The sequence below is a fragment of the Tachyglossus aculeatus genome, chromosome 1, assembly GCF_015852505.1.
Source record: "Tachyglossus aculeatus isolate mTacAcu1 chromosome 1, mTacAcu1.pri, whole genome shotgun sequence".
NCBI classification, from domain to species: Eukaryota; Metazoa; Chordata; class Mammalia; order Monotremata; family Tachyglossidae; genus Tachyglossus; species Tachyglossus aculeatus.
Window position 1 is genome coordinate 142,968,243 of NC_052066.1, and position 20,157 is coordinate 142,988,399.

Sequence of the window (20,157 nt, forward strand, 5' to 3'; positions counted from 1 at the left end):
ATGGGGCTCACAGGCTCAATCCGGGGCTCACAGTCTTAATCCCCGTTTTCCAGATGAGGTAACTGAGGCCCAGAGAAATGAAGCGACTTGCCCAAGGTCACACAGCAGACACATGGTGGAGTCAGGATTGGAACCCGGTCCTTCTGACTCCCAAGCCTGTGCTCTACCCATCAAGCCACGTGCTTCTCAACTATTATTACTGTTCTCATCAAGTGCTTAGTACAGTGCTCTGCACGCAGTAAGCGCCCAATAAATACGATTGAATGAATGAACGAAGTGCCGTCGAGTCGTTTCGGATTCATAGCAATTCTGTGGATGTATTTTCTCCATGCTCTGCACGCAGTAAGCGCTCAATAGATACGATTGAATGAATGAACGAAGTGCCGTCGAGTCGTTTCCGATTCATAGCACCTCTATGGATGTATTTTCTCCAGAACGTCCTGTCTTCTGTCATAAACTGTAACCTTGCTAATGGTTCTTCCATTACTGCTGTTATGGTTTCTACGCTTTTCTATGGTCCTCAACTGCTACCCTGAAAATGTCAAAGCAGGTTTTCCAGGAGACTTCTTTGAGCTCCTACTCTTTCTACATTTGTCTGCAGGCATACAGGGATGTCACCCGATGAAGTGCCGTTCCCTGGCCCTCGATAGACAGGCCTCAGGCACCCGGAATATTCCTCTCTCCTCTCCATCCCAGTCCAATTACACAGAACAAGCCTGTTTCCAGCAGCTCCCTAAGAGGCTGTGAAAACAAAGACAAAGCAAGTCTGTGCTGAGAATATTTTATTAAGTTAAAGGTTACCAAAAAGTCAGTGCAGATTTCAGGCTCTTGGCCTTTTCCAATGTGAATTTCTGTGGCTGAAACGAACAGGGAGCTGTCACTCACAGAGCCCTCGGACGGATGATTTACCACGGACCAAACTTCGGCAACTAACTGGGTAATCAGAACCGCTCTAAAAGAAAAGCTACTTACAGATTAATAAAACGGTGACATTACTCCGAGGTCGGCAATGCGCAACTCACAGAAGTGATTTTAATATTAGATAAAATAACACAGATAGCTCCAAAAATCTACTTAAAAATATCAGTGGGGGTGGGGGAGAATAAAAGTTAAATTACGATTAAAACGTTGGAGGATATTCACTTGAAAACATCCCTCCATCTAGCTGTATCCCAGGAGTTTTGAAATACGTTCTAAACGGGTGCAAAAAGTTTTCTTTTGGTGCTTTAAAAAATCAGTGCCACAATGCTTACACTGGACCCCGAGTTTTCTAAGGGTGGGGAGGGGGCAGAGAGGTGAGACCCTCATCCTACGACAGGAAACTGATGCTCGGAACATCCATGTTACCAGGGACTCTTTCAGGGCCGGGGGCCGAAACCCTGTCACTGAGCTTTAGTCTCATTAACAATCAACAGGAGATTGGAGAAGTGTGGATAACTCCTGGTTTTCAACCAGGTCTAGGAGCTCCGGGGCGGGTCTGGATCAAGTCTGGGGTCTCCCCGTGGGCTGGTGGGGGGCTCGATAGCCTCTTTAATGGTGCAACAGATGGCCAGAGGGCCCAGCAACCAGACCACCGGGCCAAACAGACGGCCTGGCGTTGGGCGACCAGGGTGGGGCCACCAGAAAGGAGAAGGCGAGGCCATCTACATTCCTCATATAGTTGCAGCTGCCAGCCTTTGGGCCGAAAATAGCAGACGAAAACCCGGGACTCGAGACTTGCCGAGAAACAGACAGAGAGCCAGGGTTTTGTGCTGTCCTTACTCAGCCCTGGCCCCAGTGAGAAAAGTCATTGGCTTTTAAATCGGAAACTATTTACACCTTCCCCTTCGGATTCGCATCCCCGAACGGCTTCGCTAGTGTTCAATACCAAACCAGTAGCAAAATTATCAAGGTTCAATAAGAAAAAGCACTCTTGCTTTAGCAAACGTCACTCTTAAAAATCTTCATTTTGAGACTGCGGGTAGTGAAAAGTCTCCTCTTTCTTGGGATTGTTATGTATTGCAGAGTTCCATGAGAAGGAGTCTTCTTCAGAAAGAGGTTGTGAACGAAGAGATTGCCACGCCTGGGACTTGGGGATACAGAAAGCTGAACGGAACAGAAAAGAAAGTTAAGATTCAGAGCGAAAGTCGATAATATCCTGCCACTAGGAAAACTGATTAACTGCTGATCGATTAAGATACGGAAAAACGAGTTATTTCCTTGCTTTTCAAATAGTATCTGTTAAGCAGTCACTATGTGCCAAACACTGTTTTAAGCGCTGGGTACGTAATAAGTTAATTAGGTTGGACACAGTCCCTGTCCCGCACTGGGCTCACTGTTTGAGATGAATAAAGTACAGGCCTGAGAGTCAGGAGGACCTGGGTTCTAATCCCAGATCCACCACTTGTCTGCTGCATGACCTTGGGCGAAGTGAAGAAGTCCCTTCACTTCTCAGGGACTCAGTTACCTCATCTGAAAAATGGGAATTAAGACTGTGAGCCTTATTTTGGGGCAGGGTTTATCTTAGAACAGTGCTCTGTACTTAGAACAACTCTTTAGCTTAGGACAGTGCATTGCAAACAGTAAGCGCTTAATAACTACGACTGAATTCATTCAATCGTATTGATTGAGCGCTTACTGTGTGCAGGGCACTGTACTAAGCACTTGGGGAGTACCAGTTGACTGAATGAATGAACGAACAGTGCCTGACACACAGTAAGCACTTCACAAATGCCATCATTATTATCACTAAGTAGGAGGGATCACAGGTATTTAAGTATGGTACTTGCTAAGCGCTATGTTCCAAGCACTGTTCTAAGCGCTGGGGCAGATACAAGTCAATCAGGTTGGACACAGCCCCCGTCCCACAACGCGATCACAGTCTTAATCCCCATTTTACAGTTGAGGAAACTGAGGTACCCAAAAGTTAAGTGACAACGAAAGTCACACGGCAGACAAGTGGCAGAGGCGGGATTGGAACCCAGGTCCTATGACTCTCAGGCTGGTGCTCTTTCCGCTGTAGCAATTAAGAGTCAGGGAAATCTTGATGAGGATTAACTAAGCAGGATTGCTTAGAGCCGACTCACAACACAGCAAGCCCCGAGGGGATGGAAGGGGGAAGGGCATAAATACCTGCGAGGAATTTTTCCAAACTTCCCTTACCTTGGTTTGAATGAGAGCCTTACAGTTATGAATATTGAAGCCATTAACGTCCATCAGTTCCTCGATTTCCTTCCGGTTTGCACCTTCCGAAGTGAGGTGATGGTTTCCTGAAGGGTCCTAACAAAAGAAATCACTGTCGGTCAATGAATAAAAAGCATTTATGGAGTGCACTGTGTGCTTAGCAATCGATTGATGGTATTTACTGAGCACCTGCTATATGCAGAGCAAAGCGTTGTGGGCAGGAATTGTCTCTGCTGCTGAACTGTAAAAATAATAATGATGGCATTTATTAAGCGCTTACTATGTGCAAAGCACTGTTCTAAGTGCTGGGGAGGTTACAAGGTGATCAGGTTGTCCCATGGTGGGGCTCACAGACTTCATTCCCATTTTACAGACGAGGTAACTGAGGCCCAGAGAAGTGAAGTGACTTGCCCAAAGCCACACAGCCGACGATTGGCAGAGCTGGGATTTGAACCCATGACCTCTGACTCCAAAGCCCGGGCTCTTTTCCACTGAGCCACGCTGCTTCTCTAACTTCTTCTCACTGGCTTCTTCTGGCTGCTTCTCGCGCTGCCATGTGGAGACAGACAATGCGCTGGGAGAATAGATGCCCTTGGGGCCAAACTGTACGTTTTTGTAATAAAACTTGGGTCACTTGGGGTAGCCATGGGGCTCGGCTCTTCCAGCCTGAGCTGCTGACAGGAAAGAGCAGGGAAGGGTGGCACCACAGGGCTGGCTCTCTTCTAGACTGTGAGCCCGCTGCTGGGTAGGGACCGTCCCTATATGTTGCCAACTTGTCCTTCCCAAGCGCTTAGTACAGTGCTCTGCACACAGTGAGCGCTCAATAAATACGATTGAATGAATGAATGAATGCCCCTTCACCCTCGGTCCCTCTGGCAATTTGCCAAGAACCCGAAACAAGAAGTACTGGGTAGGGCACGGGCCTGCTTCAAGCAATCCTGCTTAGTTCATCCTCAGACGGCATGCAAAAGCAGGACTTCCCTGAATCTTAATTGTAAGAAGCAGTGTGGCCTAATAATAATAATAATAACAATAATAATGATGGCATTTACTAAGCGCTTACTATGTGCAAAGCATTTTTCTAAGCACTGGGGAGGATACAAGGTGATCAGGTTGTCCCACGTGGGGCTCACAGTCTTAATCCCCATTTTACAGATGAGGGAACTGAGGCACAGAGAAGTGAAGTGACTTGCCCGAAGTCAAACAGCTGACAAGGGGCAGAGCCAGGATTCAAACCCATGACCCCCGACTCCAAAGCCCGTGCTCTTTCCACTGAGCCACGCTGCTTCTCTGCCTGGCGGATCGAGTATGGGCCTGGGGGTCAGAAGGATCTGGGTTCTAATCCCGGCTCCGCCACTCGTCTGCTGGGTGAACTTGGGCAGGTCACTTCAATTCTCTGGGCCTCAGTGACCTCATCTGGCAAATGGGGATTAAGACCGCGAGCCCCCCGTGGGACAACCTGATTACCTTGGATCTACCCCACCGCTTAGAACGGTGCCTGGCACACAGTGAGCGCTTTTAACAAATACCCCACGGTTATTATTATTATTATTACTACGAATCCGAGTGGCGCATTTTCCAACTGCAGACGCTAACGGGTCTTGACTGCTATCCCAGCATGAGCCCCCATGGAGGGGAGAGTTTCCAGGCTTCCAATCTATTCACTGACTGTTCCTAGACTGTGAGCCCGCTGTTGAGTAGGGACCGTCTCTATATGTTGCCAACTTGGACTTCCCAAGTGCTTAGCACATTGCTCTGCACACAGTAAGCGCTCAATAAATATGACTGAATGAATGAATGAATGACCCCCCCTAAGGCTGGTGTCAAGACGACCCATCTCAATAAGACAGAAAGGCATCGGATACTACGGGCCCCGTACACCCTTCTGGAGACGATGGAGATGGAGGAGATTCTGGAATGAATCCTGGAGCAGAGACTGAAGCTTCCTTTACTGAAGCAGCACATATATATGTTTGTACATATTTATTACTCTATTTATTTATTTATTTTACTTGTACATATCTATTCTATTTATTTTATTTTGTTAGTATGTTTGGTTTTGTCTCCCCCTTTTAGACTGTGAGCCCACTGTTGGGTAGGGACTGTCTCTATATGTTGCCAATTTGTACTTCCCAAGCGCTTAGTACAGTGCTCTGCACACAGTAAGCACTCAATAAATACGATTGATGATGATGATGATGGTGGATAGAGCAAAGGCCTAAGAGTCAGAAGACCTGGGTTCTAATCCCAGCTCCACCAGCTGCCTGATGTTTGACCTTGAGAAAGGCACTTCGCTTCTCAGTTACCTCACCTGTAATAATAATAATGGTGGCATTTATTAAGCGCTTGCTACGTGCAAAGCACTGTTCTAAGCACTGGGGGGGATACAAGGTGATCAGGTTGACCCACAGGGGAGCACAGTATTCATCCCCATTTTACAGATGAGGGAACTGAGGCCCAGAGAAGTTAAGTGACTTGCCCCAAATCACACAGCTGACAATTGGCGGAGCCGGGATTTGAACCCGTGACCTCTGACTCCAAAGCCCGGGTTCTTTCCACTGAACCACACTGCTTCTGGCAGCTGTAAAGTGGGGGATCCAATACCTGTTCTCTCTCATTCATTCAATCGTATTTATTGAGTGCTTACTGTGTGCAGAGCACTGTAGGAAGCACTTACCTGTGTGTGAGCCCCATTATTATTATTATTATTATGGTTTTTGTTAAGCACTTACTATGTGCCAAGCACTGTTCTAAGCGCTGGGGTAGATATAAGGTATTCAGGTTGTCCCATGTGGGGCTCACAGTCTTAATCCCCATTTTACAGATGAGGTAACTGATGCCCAGAGAAGTGACTTGCCCAAGGTCACACAGCTGACAAGTGGCAGAGCTGGGATTAGAACCCACGACCTCTGACTCCCAAGCTCGGGCTCTTTCCACTTAGCCACACTGCTTCTCGTGTGGGACAAGTACGGTGTCTGGCCTTATTATCTTCTTTCTAACTCAGCACTTAATACACAGCCTGGCTAGCGCTTAAAAATTGCCACAGTTATTATTATTTTATTTCCTCAGTCCTCTGGTTTAAATCCACGCAGGGTCTGCTAAGATGAATAGAGAAGCAGCGTGGCTCAGTGGAAAGAGCGTGGGCTTGGGTTCTAATCCCGCCAGCTGGGTGACTTTGAGCAAGTCACTTAACTTCTCGGTGCCTCAGTTATCTCATCTGTAAAATGGGGTTTAAGACTGTGAGCCCCACATGGGATAAGCTGATAGCCTTGTATCCTCCCCAGTGCCTAGAACAGTACTTCACACATAGAAAGTGCTTAACAAATACCATCATTATAATAACAATAATAATAATAATAATAATAATGGCATTTGTTAAGCGCTTACTATGTGCAAAGCACTCTTCTAAGCGCTGGGGGGGTACAAGGTGATCAAGTTGTCTCACGTGGGGCTCACAGTTTTAATCCCCATTTTACAGATGAGGGAACTGAGGCTCAGAGAAGTTAAGTGATTTGCCTAAGGTCACACAGCAGACATGTGGCAGAGCCGGGATTCGAACCCATGACCTCTGACTCCAAAGCCTGGGCTCTTTTCCCTGAGCCACGCTGCTTGTACCTACCCAAGTGCTTAGAACAGTGCTTGGCACACAGTAAGCACTTAACCCCGTAACTATTACATAGGAGTTGGAAATTGCACTCGGTCTACCCTGAACCAGTATTCTTTTTTCCAACTGCCAAAGTCTTTTAGTAGATTTTAATTATCCTGCCAGCCGATGTAGATTTTAATTATCCTGCCAGTCGATTCCAAAATGGCCACAGGGAGCTCATCAGAGAAGTAAATCTGCCTGGGCAGGAAAGTCTATGGGCCAATCGTCCTCATTTCCATATCGTGGCCTCAAAAGACATCACTACATTAAGTTTCTTTGGGAATGATTTCTAGATTCAAGTTGTAGAAGACTGGTCTGTATTAGGACTGGAAAACGAATTCCAACCTCCTTGGGCCACGCTCCCAATTACAGAGTCCATTACTGGTCACGGGAAACATAAGCAAGTAGTCACTAAAAGGGCTAAAAGTATATTAAGCACTTTACTTTTTGTGTCGAGTCAATTCCAAGAACAAGTAAGAAGTTGTCCAGACAGTGGGATTTAGTCCAGAGGTATCTTGAAGTGGGTGCGCTATTGGCGTCCCGAAGAGTTCTCCAAAGTTTTCGGGAGTTTGAGCTGGAAAAAAAAAATCTATTAGAATTGAACTTCGAAAAAAAAAAAAACACCTTTCGTACCAAATTCCTGAAACAATTCCATGCTGGGCCCGGCCAGCTCTGGCGAAGGAGCAGGTCCAAAGTGTTGCCCTGCTTGGGGAGGTGTAGACGCTCCGCTCCGCAAAAGGATCTGAGGTAAGGGAGTTGGGGATGGGAGTAATCCTCAGAAATCGTAGTTTATCTAGGTTCCTAGGACCCCAGGACCCTACAACAGGATCAAATTTAGAAGTTGTCATCTGGAGATGATGGAGGACTTTGGGGAAACACCCCCCCCCGGCCCCGGCCCTCCACAATTTTGCCTGCCTGGGCCTGTCCGTGTCTGGGTGACACCAATCAGGTCAAGATTGGGGCGAGGGGATCCTGCAGCGTGGGCCGATTTAAGAAGCAGTGTGGCCTAGTGGACACGGCCCGGGCCTGGAAGCCTGAAGGACCTGGGTTCTAATGCCAGCTCCACCACTTGTCTGCTGTGTGACCTTGGGCAAGTCACTTTACCCTTCCTCTGTGCCTCGTTTCCCTCCGCTGCAAAACGGGGATTGATACTCTGCGTCCCACCTGGAACATGGACTGTGTCCAAACCCGAAGCTAACCCAGAGCTTAGAACGGGGCCTGGCACAGAGTAAGTGCTTAACAAATGCCATAAAAATGGGGCTGAATTGCTTGTATTGGCAAGTGGTCCCACCCCTTAAGCCACAATAATAATAATAATGGCATTTATTAAGCGCTTACTATATGCAAAGCACTGTTCTAAGCGCTGGGGAGGTGACAAGGTGATCAGGTTGTCCCACGGGGGGCTCACAGTCTTCATCCCCATTTTACAGATGAGGTAACAGGCACAGAGAAATGAAGTGACTTGCCCAAAGTCACACAGCTGACAATTGGCAGAGCCGGGATTTGAACCCATGACCTGGGACTCCAAAACCGGTGCTCTTTCCACTGAGCCACACTGCTTCTCCTAAGCCATCTTCCCCAGTGAGACGCAGCCTGACAGGTGAGCTATGCCCATTACCCACCCTCCTGCTGGAGAGACCCCGTTTGAAGCAGCCGCTGGCCTTCCCCTAGACGGTAGGATAATAACAATCATGATAATAATAATAATGATATTTGTTAGGCACTTACTATGTGCCAGGCCCTGTACTGAGCGTTGGGGCGGATACAGGCAAATTGGGTTGGACACAGTCCCTGTCCCGCGCGTGGAGCTCATGGTCTGAATCCCCATTTTACGGATGAGGTAACCGAGGCACAGAGAAGTGAAGTGATTTGCCCGAGGCCACACAGCTGATAAATGGCAGAGCGGGGATTAGAACCCATGACTCTCTAACGCCCAGGCGTTATTCATTATTCATATTATTATTAATAATTATTCATTATTATCCATTATTCCAGGATGGCAGGGGAGGTATATGGGGTGGTCAGTGGTGGCCACCCTTCTCATCACAGCCCCCTCGGCCCATCTCCTGGCCCCCATTGGCAGGGTTCACCCTAGAACCGGACACTGGGCAGATGCTTCTTGCTTTAGCTAGGACCGGCACATTCTGCGAAGCAGCATGGCCTAGTGGATAGAGCCCGGGCCTAGGAATCGGAAGGTCCTGAGTTCTAATCCCAGCTCCGCCATTTGTCTTGGGCAAGTGACTTCACTTCTCCGGGCCTCGGTTACCTCTTCTATAAAATGGGGATTGGGACCGTGAGCCCCATGTGGGACAGGGACTGTGTCCACGTCGATTTGCTTGGGTCCACTCCAGCGCTTAGTACAGTGTCTGGTGCATAGTAAGTGCTTAACAGATACCATCATTTTTTATTTTTATGTGTACTGATGGGATACTGACAGTGGCTGAGCCTTCACACCCACCGGGTAAATGGGTCAAGATTCTTTCCTCAAAGAAAAGAGAATATGTCCCCTGCTTCCTTCCCTTTCCCTCTCCTCTCACCCCAGGGGGTTCAGACCGACACACGAGCAGCAGCGTGGCTCAGGGGAAAGAGCCTGGGCTTTGGAGTCAGAGGTCATGGGTTCGAATCCCAGCTCTGGCAACTGTCAGCTGTGTGACTTTGGGCAAGTCACTTCACTTTTCTGTGCCCCAGTTCCCTCATCTGTCAAATGGGGATTAAGACTGTGAGCCCCACGTGGGACAACCTGATCACCTTGTATCGCCCCAGCACTTAGAACAGTGCTTTGCACATAGTAAGTGCTTAATACCATTATTATTATTATTATTATGCAGATCTTGGGAAAGTAGCAGCCACTTCACCTTACTTCCAGATGACAGTGGCTACCAGGTCCCATCTGAGTACAACTTTTTTTATGGTATTTTTAAGTACTGGCTATAATGATAATAATAATTTTGGTATTTGTTAAGCACTTATTATGTGCAAATCACTGTTCTAAGCACTGGGGGGATACAAGGTGATCAGTCAGTCGCACATGGGGCTCAGTCTAAATCTCCATTTTACAGATGAGGGAACTGAGGCCCAGAGAAGTGAAGTGACTTGCCCAAAGTCACACAGCTGACAATTGGCGGAGCTGGGATTTGAACCCATGACCTCTGACTCCAAAGCCCGGGCTCTTTCCACTGAGCCACGCTGCTTCTCTATGTGCCAGGCCCTGTATTATGCGCTGGGGTGGATACAAGCATATCAGGTTGGACACGGTCCCTGCCCAACATGGGGCTCACAGCCTCAATCCCCATTTTAAAACCGCCCGTGGGGCCGTAGGTTCTAACGCTGGCCGGCGTTATGTGGCTGCCCCTTCCCTTCAGGAGGAAATGCCACAATGCGCAGAAAAGGAATGAATTTAACTACAGACCTAGCACACGAATCGCACCTATTCGCTCGAGGGAAGTACCAGCTCTGATTTTCCATCGGACACCCCTGAGGCCTTTTGGCCAGGGTCGGTGGGTTTTCGGTCCCTTGTTTCTCTCACTGCACCTACTGTTGACCTCGCCCACTCCCTGGAGGGATGATGAAAGAGGTTCATTTATCTCCTTCTTAGAGGAGTTTTCTGGGGACAAGATGACCCCACTGTCTAAGTGGGGATTTCCATTTCTCCAGCTGACCTTGTCCCGCTCACAGGGAAATCACTACCCAATAATAATAATAATAATGGCATTTATTAAGCACTTGCTATGTGCAAAGCACTGTTCTAAGCGCTGGGGAGGTTACAAGGTGATCAGGTTGTCCCATGGGGGGCTCACAGTCTTAATCCCCATTTTACAGATGAGGCAACTGAGGCTCAGAGAAGTTAAGTGACTTGCCCAATGCTATTCCCGCCCCTCCTCACCACGGGACAAGCAGAGTCCTGCCCCTTAAGTCAAACCCCTGCATCTACCCCAGATTTTAGAGACAGTCTTGACACAGAATAAGCACTTAATCCATAAGAGAATCCATTAGAGAAGCAGCCCGGCTCAGTGGAAAGAGCCCGGGCTTTGGAGTCCGAGGTCGTGGGTTCGAATCCCGACTCCGCCACATGTCTGCTGTGTGACCTTGGGCAAGTCACTTCACTTCTCTGAGCCTCAGTGACCTCATCTGCAAAATGGGGGTTAAGACTGTGAGCCCCACGTGGGACAACTTGATCACCTTGTATCCCCCCCCGCCCCCCCAGCACTTAGAACAGTGCTCGGCACATAGTAAGCCCTTAACAAATGCCATTATTATTATTATTATTATTATAACAACGATGATGATGATAACAATAAAAACACAGTCTTCGGCCAACTCTTCCCTCCCGGTTCAAAACTAGAGCTACTTCAGTGAGCTAAGGTGATCTGCCCAGTTTCCAACACATACTACCCATTTTCTTTTTAGCCTTCTTCAGCAAGATCCAAGCACTGGATAACTATGTTATTTTCAGCCTGATGCTAATTGAATTTAAATGTGTTACCAGAACGGTCTCTTCACGGGTTCAGAAGCTGCGTTTTCTTCACTCCTTGCTTCTAGAAACTGATCTAAGGTGCAGATGTCCTCAGTGAGCTGTTGTGCCAGGATGTCCCGAAAGGCAAACTTAAAAATGGTCTCACAGCTGAGTTGGGTCTGAAAAATAAAAGGGGAGGGAGGAGGGGAGACCCTCAAAGATACAACAAGCCTCTAGCTGGCCCGTGCAAGCTTGATGAGGAAAGAGAGCCAGGGAAGAATGTAAGGTTCCCCCAAATAGATGGTACCAATTAGAAAACTGGGAAAATGTCCCATGCAATGTGCTTCCACCCATTTTAAATCCTGATACAAGCACAGTAACGAGAACTAGTTTTAAACTCTCCCAGGAGGGCACAAGATGGCTTCAGAAGTACAATTGTTTCTTGTTCCCCTGTCCCCCTGCCCCCGTTAGCATTCCTCTTCTCATGCTTTATTTTGGGGTGGAGGAAAAAAAGGGAGAGGGGAAATGGGGAGAGAGAAAACATCAAGTCAAAAATGGAAGGTGGCCGGGTGGGGGGGGGGAGGAGGGAAACCATAGCAACAGGGATTGGCGAGGGAGGGGGAGAGACAGGGGAAATCAAGAGTCGGGAGGGAAGAGAGGAGGGAGAACAGGAAAGCTGACCGGTGGGGGAACAGGGCTGGAGAACGAGAGAGAATAATAATAATAATAATAATTGTGGTATTTGTTAAGCGCTTACTATGTGCCAGGCACTACACTCAGATACAAGGAAATTGGGTTGGACGCCGTCCCTGTCCCACACAGGGCTCACAGTTGGCCTTCTGGAACAAGCGAGATCCTGGGAGTCAGAGGGACCCGGATTCTAATCCCGGCTCCGCCACTTATCTGCTGTGTGACCTCGAACAAGCCACTTCACTTCTCTGTGCCTCAGCTACCTCATCTGTAAAATGGGGATTGAGACAGTGAGCCCCACGTGGGACAGTGTCCAAACTGACAGCTTGTATCTACCGCAGGGCTTAGTACAGTGACTGACACCTAGTAAGCACTTAAAAAAATACCAGGGAAAACAAAACACAAAACACCAAAAGGAGATGGGGCCTCCTGAGCACCTGGCAGCCCCCGCTCTCCGGACACCTAGATGGAAGTCACAGTCTCACGACCAAAGGGGCTCCGCCCCCACCCTGGGGCATCATCCATCTGGGTAACGTCCGTGGACGGCCAGCAAGGTGATTGCTAAAGCTCTATCCAACCAACCTCCAGGGAGGAAATGGAGGCAGCTCCCATCATACTCCGGATATTCCTGTTAGAGAGACGGGAGCCCAGAGCAACCCCCAAATGTTCTTCCATCGAGGGGGGTCTCTCTTCCGGAGGCCAACGATCAGACCGCGCCCCGGCCTCTAAGGCGAAACTTTCCGCCTCGTCCGAGGCCTCACTGAACCCTTCGAAGTCCCCCCAGGAGTTGGGCTCCATGGTACCAGGGCAGTTTTTGTCAGGAAACCCCACGGGGACCACAGACGCCCTGGCTTCGCCATCCCCCTCCATTGGGCCGGGCTGAATGTCTTCCGCGGACACCTTTTCTGGGGTTTTTCCAGCGTTCAGTTCGCCGTGGCCCTTGTCGGTTTCACAGAGGGTCACCTTCCCTATTTGATAGGTGAGGTCGTCTAGGGACAGCCAGTCGGAAATGTTCAATCGGCCGAAGTTTTCCACCCAATATTCCTGCATTTTGGGGGCTCCCGGAAGAGCATGGAACTGCTTTGGAGGTGCTGAGAGGGTGGCTGAGTGGGGCTGGGAAAAAGAAAGATTCAAACGTCCACTGGGCCGTGGGGAGTCTATCCTTCGGTCACTGCCTCACTGTCATCGATGATCCTTCCCAGGTCAGTTTTCTGGCAGCTCGGCTGAGGGGGAGAAAGATAAGGCAAAGGAAAAACCCGCAGTCAGTGATTATGGCAGGATGTTACGGGGCTGATTCCATTTTTCATTTCCATTTACACGTGCTTACTCGGTGTCAAGCACCGCTCCAAGCGCTGGGGTGGATACGCGTTAATCGGCTCCCACAAAAGGCTCCGTCAAGGAGGAAGGAGAGCAGGTACTGAATCCCCACTTTACAGTTGAGGGAACTGAGGCCCAGAGAAGTGAAGCTGTTGGCCCAAGGTCACCCAGCCGGCAAATGGTAGAGCCGGAATTGGTACCCAGGTCCTCTGATTCCCAGGCCTGTGCTCTTTTCACTAGGCCACGAAACCCCAGGCCGAATGGCCTTGTAGGGGTCATTCATTCAAATGTATTTATTGAGTGCTTACTGTGTGCAGAGCACTCTACTAAGCTTGGAAAGTACCATTCAGTAACAAACAATCCCTGCCCATGATAGGCTCAGAGTCTAGAAGGGGGGAGACAGGCATCAAAACAAGTAACCAGTCATCAATAGCATCAATACCCATAAATAGAATTATAGATATATACACATCATTAATATAAATAGAACTATATTCTTCTTCTTCTCTTCTTCTCCCACTCCCCCAGACTCACCGGAAAAGGAGGAGGTGTCGGTTTCCTTCTCGCCCTCCAATGTCGCTTTCACACTATCCCTCCTCCCTCTTCCCTTTCCTTCCCTTCCTTTGAAGCCCACATTATTCGCCTCTACCCCCCTCTCCAGATTCTTGTAGCCGTCATCTACCACCACCCCCCCCGCCCCACCTCCAACTTCTTTAACGATTTTGACCCCTTCCTCACCTTCCTTCTCTCCTTTTCCATGCCCACTCTGATCCTCGGAAACTTCAACATCCACACGGATATCCCTGGTGACTCCTCTGCCGCCCGCCTTCTATCTCTCCTTGATGCTGCCAACCTCCTGCTCCACCCCACCTCGCCCACTCACCAACTTGGTCATACCCTCGACCTCATCATCTCCTATCGCTGCACTGTGTCCACCCTCGCCAACTCTGAAATCCCTCTCTCTGATCATAACCTTTTCACCTGCCTCCTCGCTCACACTCCTCTCCCCTGTAAACCTACATTACTTCCTCACAGAGACCTCTGCTCTCTCGACCCCATCCATCTTTCTGAGCGCCTCACACCCCACCTCACCTCCCTCTCCTCTCTACCCAGTCTTGATGATCAGATTACTGCTCTCAACTCTACCCTTTCTACTCAGCTCGACTCCCTCACTCCCCTTTCCCTTCGCCACTCTCGTACCACTAACCCACAGCCCTGGATCACTGCCACCGTCCGCCTCCTTTGCTCTTATGCTCGAGCTGCTGAACGCTGCTGGTGAAAGTCTAAACACCATGCCAACCTCGTTCACTTCAAGTTTATCCTTTCCTGCCTTAACTCAGCCCCTTCCTCTGCCAGACAAAACTATTTCTTCTCCCTTATTGACACCCATGCCCATCATCCCCATCAGCTCTTCGGTACATTTAACTCCCTTCTCAGGCCCCCTGTTCCTCCCCTTCCTCTTTCCCTCACCCACAATGATCTGGCCTCTTACTTCATTAATAAAATTAAATCCATCAGGTCTGAGCTCCCCAAAGTCACTCCCCCTGCTTCTCCAACCCCCCGGCTCTCAACCCTCTCCGCTACTCTCCCATCCTTCCCAGCAGTATCCTCAGAGGAGATGTCCTCCCTCCTCTCAACTGCTACTCCGGCCACCTGTGCTTCTGACCCCATTCCCTCTCATCTCATGAAATCTCTCGCTCCGTCCCTTCTCCCCTCCTTAACTTCCATCTTCAACCGCTCACTCTCCACTGGTTCCTTCCCCTCTGCCTTCAAACATGCCCATGTCTCTCCCATCCTAAAAAAACCCTCTCTTGACCCCACCTCACCTTCTAGTTATTGTCCTATCTCCCTCCTACCATTCCTTTCCAAACTCCTTGAACAAGTCGTCTACACGCGCTGCCTCGAATTCCTCAATGCCAACCCTCTCCTTGACCCCCTCCAGTCTGGCTTCCGTCCCCTATATTCCAGGGAAACTGCTCTCTCAAAGGTCACCAACGACTCCTGCTCACCAACGACTCCTGCTTGCCAAATCCAACGGCTCCTACTCTATCCTAATCTTCCTCGACCTCTCAGCTGCCTTTGATGCTGTGGACCACCCCCTTCTCCTCAACACGCTTTCCAACCTTGGCTTCACAGACTCCGTCCTCTCATCTCTCTGGCCGTTCATTCTCAGTCTCTTTTGCAGGCTCCTCCTCCCCCTCCCATCCTCTTACTGTGGGGGTTCCCCAAGGTTCAGTTCTTGGTCCCCTTCTGTTCTCGATCCACACTCACTCCCTTGGTGACCTCATTCACTCCCACGGCTTCAACTATCATCTCTACGCTGATGACACCCAGATCTACATCTCTGCCCCTGCTCTCTCCCCCTCTCTCCAGGCTCGCATCTCCTCCCGCCTTCAGGACATCTCCATCTGGATGTCTGCCCGCTACCTAAAACTCAATATGTCCAAGACTGAACTCCCTGTCTTCCCTCCCAAACCCTGCCCTCTCCCTGACTTTCCCGTCACTGTAGACGGCACTACCATCCTTCCCGTCTCACAAGCCCGCAACCTTGGTGTCATCCTCGGCTCCGCGCTCTCTCGTTCACCCCTCACATCCAATCCATCACCAAAACCTGCCGGTCTCAGCTCCACAACATCGCCAAGATCTGCCCTTTCCTCTCCATCCAAACCACTACCCTACTTGTTCAATCTCTCATCCTATCCCGACTGGACTACTGCATCAGCCTCCTCTCCGATCTCCCATCCTCCTGTCTCTCCCCACTTCAATCCATACTTCATGCTGCTGCCCGGATCGTCTTTGTGCAGAAACGCTCTGGGCATGTTACTCCCCTCCTCAAAAATCTCCAGTTGCTACCAATCAACCTACACATCAGGCAAAAACTCCTCCCCCTGGGCTTCAAGGCTGTCCATCCCCTCACCCCCTCCTCCCTCACCTCCCTTCTGTCGTTCTCCAGCCCAGCCCGCACCCTGCGCTCCTCTGCCGCTAACCTCCTCACCGTGCCTCGTTGTCGCCTGTCCCGCCGTCGACCCCCGGCCCACGTCCTCCCCCTGGCCCGGAATGCCCTCCCTCCACCCATCCGCCAAGCTAGCTCTCGTCCTCCTTTCAAGGCCCTACTGAGAGCTCGCCTCCTCCAGGAGGCCTTCCCACACTGAGCCCCCTCCTTCCTCTCCCTCTCCTCCCCCTTCCCATCCCCCCACCTTACCTCCTTCCCCTCCCCACAGCACCTGTATATATGTATATGTTTGTACATATTTATTACTCTATTTACTTATTTTACTTGTACATATTTATTCTATTTATTTTATTTGGTTTATATGTTTTGTTTTGTTGTCTGTCTCCCACTGTGAGCCCGCTGTCAGGCAGGGACCGTCTCTATATGTTGCCAACTTGTGCTTCCCAAACGCTTAGTCCAGTGCTCTGCACATAGTAAGCGCTCAATAAATACGCCTGAATGAATGAATGAATGAATGAATCATAAATATGTACATATATACACAAGTGCTGTCGGGGGGAGGGGGATAGAGCAAAGGGAGCAAGTCGGGGTGATGGGGAGGGGAGGGGGAGCTGAGGAAAAGGGGGTTTAGTCTGGGAAGCCCTCCTGGAGGAGGTGAGCCTCCAGTAGGGCTTAGAGATGGGGGTCCTGCGCCCTGCTGTGAATTCGGCCCTTGAAACGGCCAGCACTTCCTGCAGGCAAATTTCATCACGGTTAGAAACTCGTCCATGGAAGGATCGAACTTTGTGCCAGATTGGGATAATAATAATTATTAATAATTATTATGGTATTTGTGAAGTGCTTACTATGTGCCAAGCAGTGTTCTAAGTGCTGGGGTAGATACAAGATAATCAGGTTGCCCTACATGGGGCTCCCAGTCTTCATCCCCATTACTAGGGACACAGTTAAGCTAGGAACATAGTTAAGCCCTTAACAAATACCATAAATGCCGTCCTTATTATTATTACAATTCGGCAAATAAGTAACACAGAGTCAGGGGTCAATACATAATAATAATGGCATTTGTTAAGCACTTACTATGTGCCGAGCACTATTCTAAAGCACTGGGGGGGGGGGCACAAGGTTATCAGGTTATCCCACGTGGGGCTCACAGTCTCCATCCCCATTTTACAGACGAGGGAACTGAGGCACAGATAATAATAATAATAATAATGATAGTATTTGTTACGCGCTTATTATGGGCCAAGTGCTGTTCTAAGCACTGGGATAGATACAAGGTGATCAGGTGGTCCCAAGGGAGGCTCACAGTCCTCATTCTTAAGCGCTTAGTACAGTGCTCTGCACACAGTAAGCGCTCAATAAATACGATTGATGATGATCCCTATTTTACAGACGAGGGAACGGAGGCCCAGAGAATAATAATAATAATGATGATGGCGTTTGTTCAGTGCTTACTATGTGCCAAGCACTGTTCTAAGCACTGGGATCATAATCACAATGATGGTATTTTTTAAGTGCTTACTATGTGCCAAGCACCGTTCTAAGCGCTGGGGAGGTTACAAGGTGATCAGGTTGTCCCACGGGGGGCTCACAGTCTTCATCCCCATTTTACAGGTGAGGGAACTGAGGCCCAGAGAAGAGAAGTGACTTGCCCAAAGTCACCCAGCTGACAGTTGACGGAGCTGGGATTTGAACCCACGACCTCTGACTCCCAAGAGAAGCAGTGTGGCACAGTGGAAATAGCCCGGGCTTTGGAGTTAGAGGTTGTGGGTTCAAATCCCAGCTCGCCACTTGTCAGCTGTGTGACTTTAGGACAGTCACTTCACTTCTCTGGGCCTCAGTGACCTCATCTGGAAAATGGGGATGAAGACTGTGAGCCTCCCGTGGGACAATCTGATCACCTTGTAACCTCCCCAGCGCTTAGAACGGTGCTTTGCACATAGTAAGCGCTTAATAAATGTCATCATGATGATGATTATTATTCTCTGGGCCTCAGTTCCTTCAACTGTCAAATGGGGATGAAGACCGTGAGCCCCCAGTGGGACCACCTCATCACCTTGTAACCTCCCCAGCGCTTAGAAAAGTGCTTTGCACATAGTAAGCGCTTAATGAATGTCATCATGATTATTATTATTATTCTCTGGGCCTCAGTTCCTTCAACTGTCAAATGGGGATGAAGACCGTGAGCCCCCAGTGGGACAACCTAATCACCTTGTAACCTCCCCGGCGTTTAGCATGGTGCTTGGCACATAGTAAGCGCTTAATAAATGTCATCATGATTATCATTATTATTATTCTCTGGGCCTCAGTTCCTTCAACTGTCAAATGGGGATGAAGACCACGTGAGCCCCCAGTGGGGCAACCTGATCACCTTGTAACCTCCCCGGCGTTTAGCATGGTGCTTGGCACATAGTAAGCGCTTAATAAATGTCATCATGATTATCATTATTATTATTCTCTGGGCCTCAGTTCCTTCAACTGTCAAATGGGGATGAAGACTGTGAGCCCCCAGTGGGGCAACCTGATCACCTTGTAACCTCCCTGGCGTTTAGCACGGTGCTTGGCACATAGTAAGCGCTTAATAAATGTCTCTGGGCCTCAGTTCCTTCAACTGTCAAATGGGGATGAAGACCGTGAGCCCCCAGTGGGGCAACCTGATCACCTGGTAACCTCCCCGGCGTTTAGCACGGTGCTTGGCACATAGTAAGCGCTTAATAAATGTCATCATGATGATTATTACTATTCTCTGGGCCTCAGTTCCTTCAACTGTCAAATGGGGATGAAGACTGTGAGCCCCCCGAGGGACCGCCTGATCACCTTGTAACCGCCCCAGCGCTTAGCACATAGTAAGCGCTCAGTAAATGTCGTTATCAGTATTACTATTGTGGGGGGGGGGGGCGGTTGGGGAAGGCCCCTTGGGTAACATGGCAGTCTCCCCCTCGTCCCCCTCTCCATCCCCCCCATCTTACCTCCTTCCCTTCCCCACAGCACCTGTACATATGGATATATGCTTGTACATATTTATTACTCTATTTATTTATTTTACTTGTACATATCTATCCTATTTATTTTATTTTGTTGGTATGTTTGGTTTTGTTCTCTGTCTCCCCCTTTTAGACCGTGAGCCCACTGTTGGGTAGGGACGGTCTCTAGACGTTGCCAATTTGCACTTCCCAAGCGCTTAGTCCAGTGCTCTGCACACAGTAAGCGCTCAATAAATACGATTGATGATGATGATGATGATGATGATGGCAGTGCCATAGAGGGATGGGGGGGGGGTCGGATGGGGCTGAATGAGTAGGGGAAGGGGGGGGAAACAGACCGTGTCAGAGGACGGGGGTCCGGGGGTCCGGACGGAGCGGCCGTGCCCCCCGCCGTGCCCCCCGCCGTGCCCGCCGCCGCCGTTGGTCCCCGGCGCCCGGCGTTGCCCCGGTAACGGGCCCCGCGCGCGCCGCTCGACGCCTGCGCGCAGGCAGGCCGGCTGACGTCACACGCCACACCCACCGACGGAGCGGGGGCAGACGCCCTCGGGAAAGACACGACCAATCCAGGGACACGGCCCCCCGACGAACCGGCCAATCCAGAGCCTCGCCCCCGACGAACCGACCAATCCAGAGCCTCGCCCCCGACGCCCCGACCAATCCAGAGGCACGCCCCTTGACGACAGGCTCCTCCCAGAGCCACGCCCCCTGACGACCCGACCGATCCAGAGCCACGCCCCCGATGAAACGACCAATCCAGTGCCACGCCCCCTGACGACCCGGCCAATCCAGAGCCACGCCCCCCGACGAGCCGACCAAAACAGAGCCACGCCCCCGACGAGCCGACCAATCCAAAGGCACGCCCCTTGACGACAGGCTCCTCCCAGAGCCACGCCCCCTGACGGCCCGACCAATCCAGAGCCACTCCCCCCCGACACCCGACCAATCTAGAGCC

General features: G+C 50.0%; 1 protein-coding gene across 1 annotated transcript; it reads right to left on the reverse strand.

The window, feature by feature from the left end:
• Window positions 1–773: 773 nt before the first annotated feature.
• CLBA1 (clathrin binding box of aftiphilin containing 1) lies at window positions 774–19,606 on the reverse strand. The gene is made up of 6 exons (XM_038743891.1): window positions 19,544–19,606; window positions 12,534–13,174; window positions 11,292–11,440; window positions 7,253–7,382; window positions 3,142–3,258; window positions 774–2,085 (listed from the first exon to the last, which is right to left on the reverse strand). The coding sequence occupies exons 2-6, from the start codon at window positions 12,999–13,001 to the stop codon at window positions 1,918–1,920; spliced, it is 1,032 nt and encodes a 343-aa protein (XP_038599819.1). The 5' UTR covers window positions 13,002–13,174; window positions 19,544–19,606; the 3' UTR covers window positions 774–1,917.
• Between the last annotated feature and the right edge of the window lie 551 nt (window positions 19,607–20,157).

Bases quoted from the DNA above. Each gene is read 5' to 3' on its own strand.
- CLBA1 (XM_038743891.1), bottom strand. From the start codon at position 13,001: ATGCAGGAATATTGGGTGGAAAACTTCGGCCGATTGAACATTTCCGAC. The intron at 11,441-12,533 runs GTTGGTTGGATA...TTTATTTTTCAG, and splicing joins CCTCCATTTCCTCCCTGGAG to ACCCAACTCAGCTGTGAGAC. The intron at 3,259-7,252 runs GTAAAGTGCTTA...TTCTTTTGTTAG, and splicing joins GAATTGACTCGACACAAAAA to GACCCTTCAGGAAACCATCA.